This window comes from Salvelinus fontinalis, chromosome 1, assembly GCF_029448725.1.
Source record: "Salvelinus fontinalis isolate EN_2023a chromosome 1, ASM2944872v1, whole genome shotgun sequence".
NCBI lineage: Eukaryota > Metazoa > Chordata > Actinopteri > Salmoniformes > Salmonidae > Salvelinus > Salvelinus fontinalis.
This window is the reverse complement of record NC_074665.1, coordinates 32,272,170-32,289,983: the sequence shown is the minus strand read 5'-3', so window position 1 is coordinate 32,289,983 and position 17,814 is coordinate 32,272,170. Positions and strand designations below refer to the sequence as shown.

The window sequence follows — 17,814 nt, the reverse complement described above, 5'->3', positions numbered from 1 at the left end:
TGAGTCTCTACTTTTATCCAATGTATAAAACACAATTTCAAATTTTGCTATCTAAGACCGAATCCAAGTGGTGAGTAACATATTATCATATAACCGGGGTTAAGAAATTAACCTTGAGTTCTATTTCAAATATTTGTTGAGATGTATCACTTATGGTATAAAGCCAAATCTCGTATCATAGACATGCCTTTCAAACACAGGTAGTCATCCAAAACATTCCTCCCTCAGAGACTCTGACACTGAGGACATTATGCACCAACAAAGGTGCAGGGACATCCAGTCGGTAAAACTTAATAAAAGTATGAGGGGTAGCCCAACAAGCCATTTCACAAATGCCTTTAAACAGTGCACAAGAGGTAGCCATGCCTCTGGTGGAATGAGCACTCAGGCCCTCCGGGGGCTGTAAACCTTTGCTATTATAAGCCAATATAATAGCATCCACTATCCAATGGGATAGTCATTGACCCTTGAGGGGGGCTCCCAGGAAACAAAGAGCTGGTCGCTCTTGAGTAGTGCTCTAAATCTATCCAAGTAAATGCACAACGTGTGTACTGGACACAAACGGTGTGAAGGATGACGGGTGGAAAACCACAAGCTCTAAGGCGGGACAATTCCGCTTTGCAACGTAAGGGCAATCAGTAAAGCAGTTTATACAAAATATATTTCATCTCCACGCTTTCCAGCGGTTGCTGGGAATATGGCAGAATACAAAGAGAGTAGTCATTCCCTCCACAAGGCAATCAAACAGGCAAAACGTCAGTATAGAGACAAAGTGGAGTCGCAATTCAATGGCTCAGACACAAGACGTAAGTGGCAGGTTCTACAGAAAATCCACGACTACAAAAGGAAAACCAGCCATGTCGTGGACACTGTCGTCGTGCTTCCAGACAAGCTAAACAAGTTATTTTCAGACACATAACGTTTACATATCTTACAACAAAACAAAGGAGCTGATTGTGGACTACAGGAAACAGCAGAGAAGGTGTAAGGTTTTAAGTTCCTTGGCATACATATCACTGACAAACTGAAATGGTCCACCCACACAGACAGTGTGGTGAAGAATGCGCAACAGCGCCTCTTCAACCTCAGGAGGCTGAATAAATTTGTCTTGTAACCTAAAACCCTCACAAACTTTTACAGATGCACAATTGACCGCATCCTGTCGGGCTGTATCACCGCCTGGTACAGCAACTGCACTGTCCACAACCGCAGGGCTCTCCAGAGGGTGGTGCACAACACATCACCGGGGTTACTACCTGCCCTCAGGACACCTACAGCACCCGATGTCACAGGAAGGCCAAAAAGATCATCAAGGACAACAACCACCCGAGCCACTGCCTGTTCACCCCACTATCATCCAGAAGGAAAGGTCAGCACAAGTGCATCAAAGCTGGGACTGTAAGACTGAAAAACAGTTTCTATCTTTAGGCCATCAGACTGTTAAATAGCCATCACTAGCACAGAGAGGTTACTGCCTATATACACAGAAATCCTTGGCCACTTTAATAAATGGAACACTAGTCACTTTAATAATGTCACTTTATTAATGTTTACATATCTTGCATTACTCATCTCATATGTACACTACCGTTCAAATGTTTGGGGTCACTTATACATTTCCTTGTTTTTGAAAGAATAGCAATTTTTTTGTAGATTAAAATAACATCAAATTGATCAGAAATACAGTGTAGACATTGTTAATGTTGTAAATGACTATTGTAGCTGGAAACGACAGATTTTTTAATGGAATATCTACATTGGCGTACAGAGGCCCATTATCAGCAACCATCACTCCTGTGTTGCAATGGCACGTTGTGTTAGCTAATCCAAGTTGGCCCAGCGTTGTCCGGGTTAAGGGAGGGTTTGGTCAGCAGGGATGTTCTTGTCCCGTTGCGCACTAGCGACTCCTGTGGCGGGCCGGGCGCCATGCACGCTGACATGGTCGCCAGGTGTATAGTGTTTCCTCTGACACATTGGTGCGGCTGGCTTCCAAGTTAAGCGGGTATTGTGTCAAGAAGCAGTGCGGCTTGGCTGGGTTGTGTTTTGGAGAACACGTGGCTCTCAACCTTCGCCTCTCCCAAGTCCGTACGGGAGTTGCAGCGATGGGACAAGACTCTAACTACAAATTGAATACCACGAAAATTGGGGAGAAAAAGGGGTAAACATATTTTTTTTAAATGGATGGGTTTATGGCCAGCTGCAGTCGTCTGTGCCCCTTTATAACTGTGGTCAATGCTCAGGGCTGGACTGTGCATGCGTGTCAGTGCCCTGCTCTTGCGGCAAGTTGCACACAAGTTAAATGACTCTCACTCACTAGTGCTGCCCTTTTGTTACGTTTTTTTTCTCCCTTGGCTAGACGCTGGGATTGGAGACACTGCTTGGTGGCGACTGACAAATTGTCTTCCTGCCTCAGCTACTTAGAGAAGAGCCAAAGGGAGAGCTGTGACACGGAGGGCACTTGGAAGAAGAGTGAGCCCCCTCCGTACGCATAGGAATGAGTTGCTGCACAAGGGGTCGGATTTTAGGAGCACATATGTGCCTCTCTCTCTCCACCAGAGAGAGGACAGGCCAGGACATCGTGTGAGCTGTGCACTGTCCATCTCTGCTGCTGGGGACTTACTCCTATGTCGGGCGCCCGTTGTTCCCTCCAGGGCAAGGACTTGGCAGGAATTGCAGGAAGTCTGTTTTCTCCTTGTCTGACAAGCTGGACAAGTTGCGCCAAAGGGCTCTCTATCCTACCACACCAAGGCTCCTGGAGTGCACACAGCCTTGAATGGCACTTCTGGAGGTTGAGATCTGTAACCACACAGATCTCATCCCAAAGTCTGTGGCCGGCTGTGTTTTTGACCAAGAGTTTGCACATCTCTTGTAGCAAATCAGCCTGGTAAGCCAGCAGCAGGGATGTTACATTTAAAGGCCTTTACTGAATGTGCCGCAGACACTAAGACCTTCTGGAATAAGGAGGAGGTGAAGCGCTCCATCTTCTTAGGGAGAGTAGTGCCGTGCTCACAAAGTGTCAGGTTAGGACTTTACTGGACAGGGGCTTGTCCAAGCTGGGACCGCTGGGAGTAGTTGCTTCCCCAGGATGGTGCGAGAGGGGAGCTTCCTCCCGTCGATCCAATCCCTCTATGTGCTGCCACCCCCCACGGTTGGGGGCCAGTCAATACCGAGCCTGGACGCTGACAATCCCAAATATTTTCATCGAATGCAGATGCTGCGCTGGGTGAGGAAGAGGGCCTTGTGCTATGGGGTTGGGATTCCTATTTTTCCTCGCTAGCTTTGAGGAGTTCGTATTCCTCCTCCATTGCGAATATCCAAGACCCCCGCTACGCTGCTTCTGTCTGAAACAGAGGACAGAGATAGTCCAAAACCTCGTCCCAGGAGGGCTGGGTAGCATCCAAGCCCGGAGGCTGTACTGGCGACGAGTCTGGTTTAGGGGCTGCTCTGCGCACTCGCCATTTGAGGACCCTCGCAGGCTGTGCCCTAAAATGCACACATGACTCTGGGATAGCGAGAGATGCTTCTGCGTCCTCAAGCCCCATGCAGGCGACACACAAAGAGTGTGTATCCTTGCCGGAAATAGTAGCCTTGCATGGACACAGGCGTGCCGGTGCTGGGGCAGGAGTCCTGCTCGTAGTAGAAGGCTCCATGGCTACGAGATTAACTTTTGCCATAGTTCTCGTGCAAAGCTAGCTAGCGTTCACCTCATGAGCTAATATTCTAGCTAGTTAGCACAATGCTAGCCGGAGAAAGCTCATGCTCTCTTTGTCTCTCGATGAACAAAGCGTTTCTCTCGTTTGTCAAGCTGTGAAGTTAAGGACGGACAGTCTAGTCAACACGACACAAGGGGACATGGGTCGAACTAAACGAGAGAGAGGAGAGCTAGCGATTCTACCTCGCCAGGAGAAAAGCCAGTTGTAGAGGTATAGCAAGCTTTCCAGCAAGCTAGCTAGGTTAGCCAAGCCTTCTGGTTTCAGCAACTAGCCGTGTGACAATAGCTACCAGTGGAGACATAGTGAGTAGAAAAATCTGAGAATTATACATGAAGCAAAATAACTTTCCTTACAGTCAGTCTTTCAACACAAAATAACAGGGCTGAGGTCGAACGTTCAACAGTGTTAACCTCACAGTTCGACTAGGAACTGTTTAGCAGGAAGACAGGTTCAGGTCGTGCTGAGGAGAGCTTCAGGAGCATAGTGACTCTTTGCAAGGAAGACAGCGCGAATGACTAGTCGATGGGCAAGTGACGCCCTATTCACCACTCGACCTGTCTCCGACAGACACTGTGTGATTGGTTTCTAACATTGTGGATCGCTGCTCTTAATCCCATAAGTGATACATCAAAAAAATATATTTTTGGTTCCAGGTAGAACCTTTTCACCAAAGGGTTCTTTAAGCGTTTTTTGTTGGGTGAAATGTTGTCCTAGTAGGGATAGCCGAAGAACCCATTAGGGTGTAGATGCAGTACACAAAGAGCCTATTAGTGTCTCCAATGTATGTACAGGGCTGGCTCTCTGCTTGCATCCCTCACTATGGTAACAGAAATCAATAGATCTTTTGAAGTGAGAAACGGGGCACATCTAATACCGATATGGAGCCATGGCTCTTAATGTGTGAGAGTGGGGCGGTCAGACTGTACCAGTGAAGGAGCAGATAAAAGCCCACATCATTACCATCAAAGCATACACAGACAAAGACAGCTCGTTGTTATTCTATTACACATGATAATGACCTTTCTGTCAAAGTTCGGAAATATATCACATTAATATTCAATAACAGTTTGGAGAACATAATGTGTCAATTACCCTAAAACCCCCAACTCCTTTCTTCCTATCCACCTCAAATCGTGATCATACCATTGGTTTGCTACAGCTATTAATGTCGTTTTGCTTGGTTTTAAACAAATCATCCCGTAGACTTTTCATGAAATCCATGCACTTATCCAGTTTGACTGAAAGTGTAATAACTATATAATCATGTATGTATAGTAATTTTTTTAAACAATGTTATTTGGTGCATGCTGACAACCAAAAAATTATATTATAACATAACTCAAACGGAAGGAGTTGCAAGGCAGTGGTACATTCTCTATTATAGGCCATTACTCAATCCAATCATTTTAAATGAAGGCCGAGGCTGCGGATCTGAAGGCAACCGCCCCAAAACTATATGTACCTACATGCCAATCTGCACATGTTTACATACTCTTTTCAAAACTGTTACACTTAAGTTCAAAACCTAAAATAACACAAAATTGAATAAGACTACAATCTGCTACATTTCTACAGTAAACCCATTTTGAAATATATTCCAAATCAAAAAATGAAATACTATCAATGTCACGTTCCTGACCTATTTCTGTTAGTTTGTTGTATGTGTTAGTTGGTCAGGATGTGAGTTTGGGTGGGCATTCTATGTTTTCTGTTTCTATGTTGGTTTAAGGGTTGCCTGGTATGGCTCTTAATTAGAGGCGTTCCTCTAATTGAGAGTCATATTTAGGTAGGTTGTTTCACAGTGTTCGTTGTGGGTGGTTGTCTCCTGTGTCAGTGTTTGTCGCACCATACGGGACTGTTCGGTTTGTTTTGTACATCGTTCTTTTGTGTAGTCTATTTTCCTGTTCGTGAGTTCTGCGTTGTATGTGAGTTCGCATGTCCAGGTTTGTCTACTCCGTTTTGTTGTTTTGTTAGGTTATAGTGAAGTTCGTGTTTTCGTCTTTTCTGTAAATAAATATGTCAACTTCAGAAGCTGCGTTTTGGTTCAATCCATGCTCCTCCTCTTCGGATGATTCCCATTGTAGCTGAACACCTACCCAGGTGTTAGTCTTTCAATTTCATTACCATCTATACAAAAGGGGACGTCTTAGGGATAATGCTGTACTGTAATGTAAACATGGACCCAGCCAGAGATAGAGAAGTGGCTGACAGAGGAAGAAGAGTGGCTGGGAGAGGGAGAGGAGTACGTATCCGTGGTGGAAGAAGACTGGGAGGAAGATCAAGAGCTGTAGTCTCAGGTGAGATTAGGCCTACTATAAATGATCATGTAATAAATCATGGTCTATCAATGAGAGAGGCTGGTCTGAAAGTGCAATCCAAATCTGTAACGCTCAACAGTGGCATCTATTGTGAGAAATTTCTGGCAAAACAACAGGTAAGATGTGCATTTTGCAAGGGCATCTGACTGAACTGCACATTACAGAAGTAAATTGACCAAAGCCACCAAACCCACTTGTGTGTAATTGTTTTTGCATTTCGGCTTAGGACCCAACGGTTACCTCCCATAGGCGGGAGAGGTAGGATTTTCACTGCTGTGCAAGAAACTGCAATCGTTGGTATGGTCTCAGAAACAATGGCATAAAACTCAGAGATTCGGGACAGAGTGATGACAGACAACATTACATTTGGAAATATTCACAATGTAAGCATAACAACTATTTCTAGAGTCCAGAAACAACATCAAGTCAGAATGAAGCAGTTGTACACTGTCCCCATTGAGAGGAACTCTGAACGAGTCAAGCAACTAAGGAACCAATATGTCCAGGTAAGATGACTATAAAATACAGAACTGGTTTTGAACAAAACCAAACAGGGCAGAGACACACAATGGCATGTTTTAGGTATAATGCAAACTACTATAATAGCCTAACTTTTATGTTGCCTTGTGGATTTTATTTTAGAGAGTCATGGAGATTGAAGCCAGGCAAACACCCCACATATTCATCTTTGTGGATGAGGCTGGTTTCAACATGGTGGCGAGGAATGAATGTGATTGGGAAAAGAGCCACAGTGGATGTCCCGGGCCTAGAGGGGTGCCAACATCACAATGTGTGCAGCAATATCCTCTGATGGATTGCTGTTACACAAACCGCTAATTGGGCCATACAACACCAGGTGTCTCATTACATTCCTGGACGACCTTTATGGAAGGGTTGTGCCAGGTGAGGAAAGGGTTGCTCTGAGGCGAAATCAGACAACGTTTGTAATTGTATGGGACAATGTGGCATTTCACCACTCCCGTACAGTCACAGGGCGGTATGCAGCCCATCCCAGAATGGTGTCACATATCCTCATGGAGGTGGAAAGTGTATGACCACCATCCACATGATCAAATGTCCCTCCTGGATGCAGTGAATGCTGGATGCCTGGACATATCTGCAGAAGATTGCCAGGGAAGGACCAGGCATGCCAAAAGATTATTTCCTAGGTGTATTGCCCAAGATGACATGTGATGTGGAAGAGAACCTGTGGCCAAATGCAGAAGACAGGGTTGACTAGCATTGCTACTGTATCTGTATCGGTAGATGGTGTATATACAAATTCCTGTATTTTGGAATCACTCAATGCCAAAAAATGACATAAAACATATTGAAGCATATTGCATCATGTCTGATTCATTCCTGTAACATTTAGTACAGTGAATTCTAAACAGTAGAGAGGTGTCATTCTTGTTTGGTGAAGAAATGTGACAAAAGAAAACATTGTGTTTTCTACCTGTTTTCTACCTGTCTTCTACACTACCTGTTGTTAGTGTTTTTTAGGTCATTGTTTTATGAGTGACAAAGTGTGCTTGTTTGGTGACAACCTTTGCCAGTGTTATGGAAGAATGTGTTGATTTGAGACATGTATGAAGTGTTTTGGTAGTTTTAGTGCATTTTGGATGTGAAATTAACTGCTGTGCCAGGCTGAAAGTTGGTTAGGAGAACAATGTGAAGAGTTTTGAAAAAGTGACCTAAATATTGAAAAATTGGACCAAGCGATTGTAAAAAAAAAAAAAAAAAAACTAAGACAATCATGATTATGCTTTACTTTAGTCTGCTTGTTTTCTTGTATGTATATAGACTTACAAGGTAATTACATAATACGTACTTCTCATTTATGTCAAATGAATGTAATCAAACATCATTATGTACCTCTTTCATTACATACCATTTGGTAGAAAGTAGTAACGAATTATGTTGTAATCTTTGAAGCATCAGATAGTATTCAGTGTTGCCATATGTCTTCTAAAATGAGCTAAAATGAGAGTATAATATAAACACATTTACAATAAAGCACTATTCCAAACATTGAGACCATGGTATACTATATGGCCAGTCATGACTAACAGCTGGTCTATTCTATTTCATCTCAATAGCTTTTCCTCCTAGTTTACCCACCTGTGTTTTCAGCTCCAGGCACGGTGACTCACAGTGCTGTCCCAGGGTTATAGCATATTCCACCACGTCATGACTAAAACAGTCTTCTCCATAGAAGGCCAGGCCCCAGGCTGGGCTGAGGCTGTGGCTAGACACCTCTGCTCCAGAGCAGGGGGAGAGGAGACGCTCAAACACCAGCGATTCTGTGTCCTCCATGTCCTTGGAGCAGCTCATTTGGCCTAGGTGGCCCACCCTCAGTGGCTCGTCCATCCCACACAGAGAGTCAGCTTCAGGGAGGCTTTCATCACTGACCCCCACTGGATGCGCGGCACTCTCCATGGCCCCCTTACCCAAACACTCAGCAGCTCTCAATCCTGGACCAGGAAACAGGCAGATCAGGAAGAGAGAGAGAAAAAGGGATGGGTCAGGCAGTGTGTGTGTGTGTGTGTGTGTGTGTGTGTGTGTGTGTGTGTGTGTGTGTGTGTGTGTGTGTGTGTGTGTGTGTGTGTGTGTGTGTGTGTGTGTGTATGTCTCTGTGTGTCTCTGTGTGTGTGTGTGTGTGTCTCTGTGTGTGTGTGTGTGTGTGTGTCTCTGTGTGTCTCTGTGTGTGTGTGTGTGTGTGTGTGTGTGTGTGTGTGTGTGTGTGTGTGTGTGTGTGTGTGTGCAGAGATTTTGAGGGGTAAAATTCTCTCAAGGCTGAAGTTTTCTTTCATTAAAAGGCTCTTTTAAATTTGTTTGTTGGCAAGCAGTTAAATGTTAATCTTGCTAATTTGTTAGATTCTGCATCACAGGCGTACTCCACCTACCAATGTGAGCAGCCTATTTTTGGTCTGACTAATCATATAAAACATAACGTCTTTTGTGTGAAACTGAAGAGGTATGTTTGTGTGTATGTGAGTGTGCAGTGTTTGTTACCAATGTGTCGTTGGTGTGAGTGGGTATTATGCTAAGTGAATGTATTGGTGTGTGTAGATGGAGAGGAAGTAACTGTTTCCACAACAACCCTTTCCAGCTGAGGAGATCATTGTGACATCGCAACACGATTTGGGCTGTCTTGAATAAACGGTGCTCTTAACAATTTAATCCAACAGCCAGTCATTTCTCTAACAACTTGATCCAACTGCCATTCAAAGCTGGATTTGTCATAACATCTCGCTACAGTAGGCCTATACAACTTCATCTAACTCTGTCATCTCGCAGGCGTTTATCATGATAACGGTAAAAGTGATGACAGTTGTGAAGTAATGCTAACAGCCCAGCTAGCACATAACGTTCTGACAACAATATGTTTCTTAGAGCTTGGTAAGAGCATGATTGTCCTATGGTTATTTTGCATGCAACCTTCGAACAATATTCTGGGAATGCTGCAGGATACCCAGCTAGCACATAACGTTCTGAGAACCATATGTTTCTTCTGTGGGAATTTCAGTACTTCAGCATAATGTTTCCTACAGGTTTCCTCATCGTTCTATTTAAAGTAATGATCTCAAATTCTTCTGAAAACATTAAGAAACAACGTTCTTCAGTGGGAATTTCAGTACTTCGGCATAACGTTTTCTACAGGTTTTCTCATGGTTCTATTTAGTCATGTTCTCAGAACTTTCAGAGTACGTTAAGAAACAACGGTCTTCTGTGGGAATTTGAGTACTTCAGCATAATGTTTTCTGCAGGTTTCGTCATGGTTCTATTTAAAGTCATGTTCTCTGAACATTAAGAAAACCTTCCATAAAAACCACAAGAATACATTAGTAACGTTCAAATAACGTTCTAAGAATGTTATTTAAAAACATACATTCCGTTCTCAGCGTCAATAAAACTCTCTCTATTGTTAAAGAAAAAATCCACCTAAAACCAATCATTCCTATAATTTACAGTATTGCATAACACTAACATGTGGGGCAAAAAAAAATGTAACACGTTTTTCCTTTTTGCGTTATAATAAGGTTGGTGGCAAAATGTGAAAATCATTGTTGAAATCTGTTGCAGCTCAAGTTGACTACAAAAGGAAGCTAGCTACCAAACATAGCTACACACAATAATACCAAAGTCAATATCAGTATGTGAAGTAGCTAGTTAGCTGTAAAATCGCCTAAACAAACTGCACAATAAATTTAGCAGTCTACAATTTCACCATGTTCAACCTGCAGATCGATGTGCCTCACAGTGTGTGACATTCGCAAAGGCACCATGCAATGCACCCTGGACTGAAGAGGCAGACAAATAGGAGAAATGTGTTAGACCCTCCGTTAAATTAGACATTTCTCGAAGTAGGAATATCGCAAAAAAATATTATTAATGGCTCATTCGAGAGAGAAGGCAACCTCTCGCGTTATGACATCAGCCAGTACTGAAATCTGACATGTATGACAGATGTTTTTGCGATCTAAAAGTCATATTCTTATTAACTTCCAGTAGTGAGAGCAGCTTTATCGCAAATCTACGTCATCTCGGCCAAATTTCTACCTGCTCGAATGGCAATAGCTCAGATATACAGTACCAGTCAAAGATTTGGACACAAATACTCTTTCCGGGGTTTTTATTTATTTTTTACTATTTTCTACATTGTAGAATAAGTAGTGAAGACATGAAGACATCAAAACTATGAAATAACACATATGGAATCATGTAGTACCATGAGGTAGTCACCTGGAATGCATTATAATTAACAGGTCTGCCTTGTTAAAAGTTAATTGTGGAATTCCTTTCCTTCTTAATACGTTTGAGCCAATCAGTTGTGTTGTGATAATGTAGTGTCACGCCCTGACCTTAGAGAGACTTTTTATTCCTCTATTTGGTTAGGTTAGGGTGTGATTAGGGTGGGCATTCTAGTTTTTCTATTTCTTTGTTGGCCGAGTATGGTTCCCAATCAGAGGCAGCTGTCTATCGTTGTCTCTGATTGGGGATCATACTTAGGCAGCCTTTTTTCCACCTTAGTTTGTGGGATCTTGTTTTTGTACTGTTGCTTTCCAGCCCTACAGAACTGTGCATTTCGTTTTGTATTTGTTGTTTTTTCGGTGTCATCAAATAAAAGAAAGATGTACGCCTACAACGTTGCACCTTGGTCTGATCCTTCTATTAACGGACGTAACATGTAGGGGTGGTATACAGAAGATAGCCCTATTTGGTAAAAGACCACATCCATATCATGGTAAGAACAGCTCAAATAAGCAAAGAGAAATGACAGTCCATCATTACTTTAAGACATGAAGGTCAGTCAATGTGGAAAATGTCAAGAAGTTAGACATTTTCTTCATGTGCAGTCGCAAAAACCATCAAGCACTATGATGAAACTGGCTCTCATGAGGACCGCCACAGGAAAAGAAGACCCAGAGTTTCCTCTGCTGCAGAGGATAAGTTCATTAGAGTTACCAGCCTCAGATTGCAGTTTCAGAGTTCAAGTAACAGACACATCTCAACATCAACTGTTGTGGAGACTGCGTGAACCAGGCCTTCATGGTCGAATTGCTGCAAAGAAACCAATACTAAAGGACACCAATAAGAAGAGACTTGCTTGGTCCAAGAAACACGAGCGATGGACATTAGACCGGTGGAAATCTGTAGTTTGGTCTGATGAGTCCAAAAGGTGAGATTTTTGGTTCCAACCGCCATGTCTTTGTGAGACGCAAAGTAGGTGAATGGATGATCTCCCCATGTGTGGTTCCCACCATGAAGCATGGAGGAGGTGTGATGGTGCTTTGCTAGTGACACTGTTTGTGATTTACTTAGAATACAAGGCACACTTAACCAGCATGGCTACCACAGCATTCTGCAGTGATACACCATCCTATCTGGTTTGCACTTAGTGGGATTATCATTTTTTTCCCCAACAGGACAATGAAACATAACACCTCCAGGCTGTGTAAGGGCTATTTGACGGGAAGGAGAGTGATGGAATGCTGCATCAGATGACCTGGCCTCCACAATCACCCGACCTCAACCCAATTGGTTTGGGATGAGTTGGACCGCAGAATGAAGGAAAAGCAGCCAACAAGTGCTCAGCATATGTGGGAACTCCTTCAAGACTGTTATTCCATGATTCCATATGTTCAATTTCATAGTTTTGATGTCTTCACTATTATTCTATAATGTAGATAATAGTCAAAAATAAAGAAAAATCCTTGAATGAGTAGGCGTATCCAAACTTTTGACTGGTATTGTACATTAAAAAACATTAAATGAACCAGGGAATCAATAGAACATCACTCAGAGATGCAAAAAAAACAATAACATTCAAAATAGGTGAATATTTTCTTTAAATGTGTTCAGGTGTGTTTGCCGTGCCTACTAATTGGTCACACTTGATCTTAATGAGTGTTTGTTTCCTTTGAAACAGTGTCTGTTTGAATCGACTAAAATTAACAGCTTTTTATTAGTTAAAAAAACATGGCAAGCTAGCTCCATCTTGGTGGCGCAATGGACTAATTCCATGGATGGAAAACAGAAGATCCTAGGTTTGAATCTCACTGAAGCCGTGCCAAAAAAAAAAAAAGTGTTTGCATGATTAATGCCTAAGCAAATGACAGTAAACACAAACTAAGCTATCAGTGTTATTAAAAGCCTTATTGAAAAAAAATTCAGAATGTTATTTAATTACCTTCAAACTAAATATTAATGTTCCCAGAACAGGCTAAATTTTCTACTTTTAAACTCAGACAGAACAGAGATGCTAGTTCTAGGTCCCAAGAAACAAAGAGATCTTCCGTTGAATCTGACAATTAATCCTGATGGTTGTACAGTCGTCTCAAATAAAACTGTGAAGGACCTCGGCGTTACTCTGGACCCTGATCACTCTTTTGACGAACAAATCAAGACTGTTTCAAGGACAGCTTTTTTCCATCTGCGTAACATTGCAAAAATCAGAAACGTTCTGTCCAAAAATAATGCAGAAAAATGAATCCATGCTTTTGTTACTTCTAGGCTACTGCAATGCTCTACTTTCCGGAGAAAGCACCCAGAGAAAGCACTTAATAAATTTCAGTTAGTGCTAAACACGGCTGCTAGAATCTTGACTAGAACCAAAACGTTTGATCATATTACTCCAGTGCTAGCCTCGCTACACTGGCTTCCTGTTAAGGCTAGGGCTGATTTCAAGGTTTTACTGCTAACCTAAAAAGCATTACATGGGCTTGCCCCTACCTAACTTTCCGATTTGGTCCTGCCGCACATACCTACACGTACGCTATCACAAGACGCAGGCCTCCTTACTGAGTTTAGACTGGCCCAGGAGTGTGAAGGTGAACGGAAAGGCACTGGTGCAATGAACCGCCCTTGCTGTCTCTGCCTGGCCGGTTCCCCTCTCTCCACTGGGATTCTCAAACCCTATTACAGGGGCTGAGTCACTGGCTTACTGGTGCTCTTCCATGCCGTCCCTAGGAGGGGTGCGTCACTTGAGTGGGTTGAGTCACTGACGTGATCTTCCTGTCCGGGTTGGCACCCTCCCCTTGGGTTCGTGCCGTGGGGAGATCTTTGTGGGCTATACTCGGTCATGTCTCAGGATATTAAGTTGGTGGTTGAAGATATCCCTCTAGTGGTGTGGGGCTGTGCTTTGGCAAAGTGGGTGGGGTTATATCCTGCCTGTTTGGCCCTGTCCAGGGGTATCGTCCTACAGGGACACAGTGTCTCCCGACCCCTCCTGTCTCAGCCTCCAGTATTTATGCCGCAATAGTTTATGTGTCGAGGGGCTAGGGTCAGTCTGTTATATCTGGAGTATTTCTCCTGTCTTATCCGGTGTCATGTGTGAATTTAAGTATGCTCTCTCTAATTCTCTCTCTATTTTTCTCTATATTTCTCTCTCTTTCTTTCTTTCTCTCGGAGGACCTGAGCCCTAGGACCATGCCTCAGGACTACCTGGCCTGACGACTCCTTGCTGTCCCCAGTCTACCTGCTCGTGCTGCTGCTCCAGTTTCAACTGTTCTTCCTGCGGCTATGGAACCCTGACCTGTTCACCGGACGTGCTACCTGTCCCAGACCTGCTGTTTTCAACTCTCTAGAGACAGCAGGAGCGGTAGAGATACTCTGAATGATCGGCTATGAAAAGCCAACTGATATTTACTCCTGTGGTGCTGACATGTTGCACCCTCTACAACCACTGTGATTATTATTATTTGACCCTGCTGGTCATCTATGAACATTTGAACATCTTGGCTATGTTCTGTTATAATCTCCACCCGGCACAGCCAGAAGAGGACTGGCCACCCCTCATAGCCTGGTTCCTCTCTAAGTTTCTTCCTAGGTGACGGCCTTTCTAGAGAGTTTTTCCTAGCCACCATGATTCTACACCTGCATTGCTTGCTGTTTGAAGTTTAAAGACTGGGTTTCTCTACAGTACTTTGTGACATCAGCTGACGTAAGAAGGGCTGTGTTTTACCAGTCAAGAAACGTATGGCTTTGTTCCCAGAACCAATGGGAAACCAAAAAGGTACGTTGCCACAACTTCCAAGGAACCAAATGTGCTTGCTGGGAGTGATGACAGAAAGGTAACAGTGATGCCAGTTGTGAAGTTAATGTATTTTCTTTCCTACCTGGGCAGCCATTATGTTGACCTTCCTCTGATATGGTATCTCTATGTTCAGGTCTAGTCTTTGTTACTCTGTATGTAGACATGGGCCTCTGGTCTCTCTGAAATTTCTCCCATGCATCTGAAGCTACAGGTCCACTGTGGTGCAGGTTGCCATTCAGGTCGACATGACCATGCCGGGGTGCGTCCCTCTCCTCCCCTCTACAGCCAGCAGCGCTCAGGGGTGAGGTGGATGCCCTTTGCCAAGGCTTTGATGGTGACTCTTCGTTAGAGCCTCTGCATGTGGCACATCAGAGAGAGAAAGAGAGAGAGCCAGAGAGAGAAAGAGAGGGAGACAGAGATCACAACACAACAGTGAGCCAGTCACAGCTAGCCACAACCATCACAGCCACACACAGACAACTAGACAGACACATAACAAACACAAAGAACAGACAACTCAGACAAGCACAGACAACTTTCTTAGACAAAACACACTAATTCAATAAAACAAAATGCAGACTACAAGAGCTCAGACGGAAAAGCTATTGAAACATCACAGACAGTAATTAGACACAACATAAACAATGCAGACAAAATAGTGAGAATAACAACACAGACAAATAATCATATTATCAGAAATCTAGACATACAATTGAGACTAGCACACTCCTCACAGGCATAATCAAAATAGTTAATAAGGCCAACACATATGAATGAATCAAAACAAACCAATCAATAATTAGCTATCAAAACAAACAAATCAATCCTTAGTGTCTCCTTTAGCAGCTTCCTGACAACTGAGGTTGAGTTGTCCAAAACTGTTTGTATCCAAAGCAGAGTGTTCCAGCAGCATCAGGACTTCTCCAATGAGCTACCCTAGTGATGAAAGTCTTCTCCAGCTTACAGTCTAGACGTCCCACTCAGAGGAGAGTATCTGTCTATTCGTCTGTCTGTCCAAGGCTGTGATGCCTGTCTGTCTGTCTGTCTCATTACCACAGAAGATTAAAGGTTCTCTCAACACACTGCCCCATGTGTTAAGAGCATGGCAACCATGGGACAAGCTGCACATCTCCTCAACACACTCATGTGCCCCTCCATCTGTCTTTGTCTACAGATGAATTAACAAAAAAGGGGCAAGTCCTTATTTCCCCTTTTCCTTCATTTAGGTACACTCCTCCAGGATCTTGAGGATCGTTTCAAAGACAAGGCAAGAAGAACCATAAGTAGCTCATCAATGGTGCCAAGCCAATATTCTTGAGACAAACAAAAAACACGAGATGAGCTATTACCATAGGGACCCTTCTTGCTGAAAAAAAAAAGGAGCGACCGGAAGTGTGTCTGAAGTGAATCTTCTGTGAATGCTGATTATGAGTGGAGTGTCTGGGTGTGTGTGTGTGTGTGTGTGTGTGTGTGTGTGTGTGTGTGTGTGTGTGTGTGTGTGTGTGTGTGTGTGTGTGTGTGTGTGTGTGTGTGTGTGTGTGTGTGTGCGTGCGTGCGTGCGTGCGTGCGTGCGTGCGTGCGTGCGTGCGTGCGTGCGCGCGCGCGTGCGCGTGTGTGTGAGAGGGGAGGAGGGGTGGTAGAATCTAAATGGTTTATTGTTGTTGAGGACTCACATGAGAGAAATTACAATTCTAAACACAAACACCGCCAATTTTGGGCTTCTCCCCTGCTCATAGAGACAAACTAAGCTTGTTGACTGGATAAGCTTGTTGACAGAGAATACTTTTGAGGAGAGCAACATCCTTCTGATACTATTGACAGTCAGCTAAAGACAGTTTTATAACACAGGCATTAGTGTTTGTTTAACCAAGAGTGTAACGTTAAAGTGTTGTCCATAACAACAGGATCAGTTGGTTGCTAATGCTTTCTGTCTATATAAATGAAAAAGTGTGCCTTTCTTTTTCACTTGTATCGTTTATCTTGTTAGGCTTCTGTTACTGAGAGAAGACCTGTGTTTGTATCACCAATAAAACCAGGCAATCGTCGACATACTCACAGAGAGAATTGGCTGTGGTTGACCGCACAGTGTAGCACTCCCAATAAGTCCTCATCCCAGTAAAGGTCACAGAACTTCTCTTTCACAACATTGCAGAACGTCTGGTACTGTAGGTCCTTCAGAGACAGGATATGCTCCCCTTTGAACACATAAACATGAGAGACAGAAAGCGTGTCATACACGTTTCACAGCAGTGATCATACATTTCATGACACAACTGTAGTATCTCTCTACGAACCAATTAACCGAACCAAATCCACCAGGGGGAAAAACAGAGATAGTAGGCTCCTAGCCTGATGCCATATCTGTTTGTTCCGTCTTACCAACTGGCGTGACAAGAACCGTAGGAATTGGCAAAACAGCCTAAGCAGATCTGGGACCATAGGCTAAATGTGATGTTAGAGAGTGAATATTCATCTCTATGTTACTTACCCATTGTTAGATCCTCCAAACCATTCTCCAGGTAGCCATCAAAGGCAAACTCTGCCCTGAGCAGGCCAATAACTTCCTGTAGGGAAGGGTGATTCAGATGGGAGTCTCCCCGAGGAGATCCATGGGACTCTGATAGGGGTTCATCCTCACGTTCTCTTGTCCTTGGACCTTCCTCTCCATTATGGGGCTGGGATATTGACACTGAGGAGTCCAAGGCTCTGCTGCAAGCGCTTCCATTAAGGCAAGACAGCAAGGGTTCAGCTCCCTGACCAGGGGTCAGATGGTCTCTATGGCCCCCTGGATGTGTAGGTTGACCCTGGAAGAAGCTGGAGCTTGAGGTCAGGGGCAGATTGAGCTCCAGTCCATGGAGGGACTCAGCGACTGTTATCTGCACCGGCACCAGGGTTAGGTCCCCTGTTAGTGGGTCATGTCGCAAGAGGAAGTTGTTGAAAACACCACCACCAGTCAGATGAGAGCAGGATGACAATTGGCAAGAGGAAGACACAGACAATTGGGTGGTCAGTTCGGGGGAGGTGGGAGGTGGAGAGTTGACCAATGTCCTGCTGCTGGAGGCAGTGGAGGAGGAGTGACGTGTGACCACGTTCTTTTGATTGACAGGGCTGTCCTGTCCGTTGCCCTGTAGGTCTCTATCTGACTGAGGTAGGGGTAGGTCTTCAAGGTGTAAGGGTGTTTCTGGGTGCTTGGCCTCTTGCACAGGCTGGATCTCACTGCCTCTAGTCCTGCAACACAACATGT

The 17,814-nt window shown here is 43.9% G+C and overlaps 1 protein-coding gene across 1 annotated transcript in view; it reads right to left on the bottom strand.

Moving 5' to 3' along the window:
• Positions 1-17,814, bottom strand: part of LOC129853154 (kinase non-catalytic C-lobe domain-containing protein 1-like) — a 73,681-nt gene that overhangs the window by 33,054 nt on the left and 22,813 nt on the right. The window contains exons 14-17 of the mRNA XM_055918891.1: positions 17,059-17,798; positions 16,627-16,765; positions 14,653-14,924; positions 8,153-8,505 (exon numbers count right to left, since the gene is read on the bottom strand). Of these exons, the coding sequence (XP_055774866.1) occupies positions 8,153-8,505; positions 14,653-14,924; positions 16,627-16,765; positions 17,059-17,798 (1,504 nt within the window). The remainder of the gene's footprint in view (positions 1-8,152; positions 8,506-14,652; positions 14,925-16,626; positions 16,766-17,058; positions 17,799-17,814) is intronic.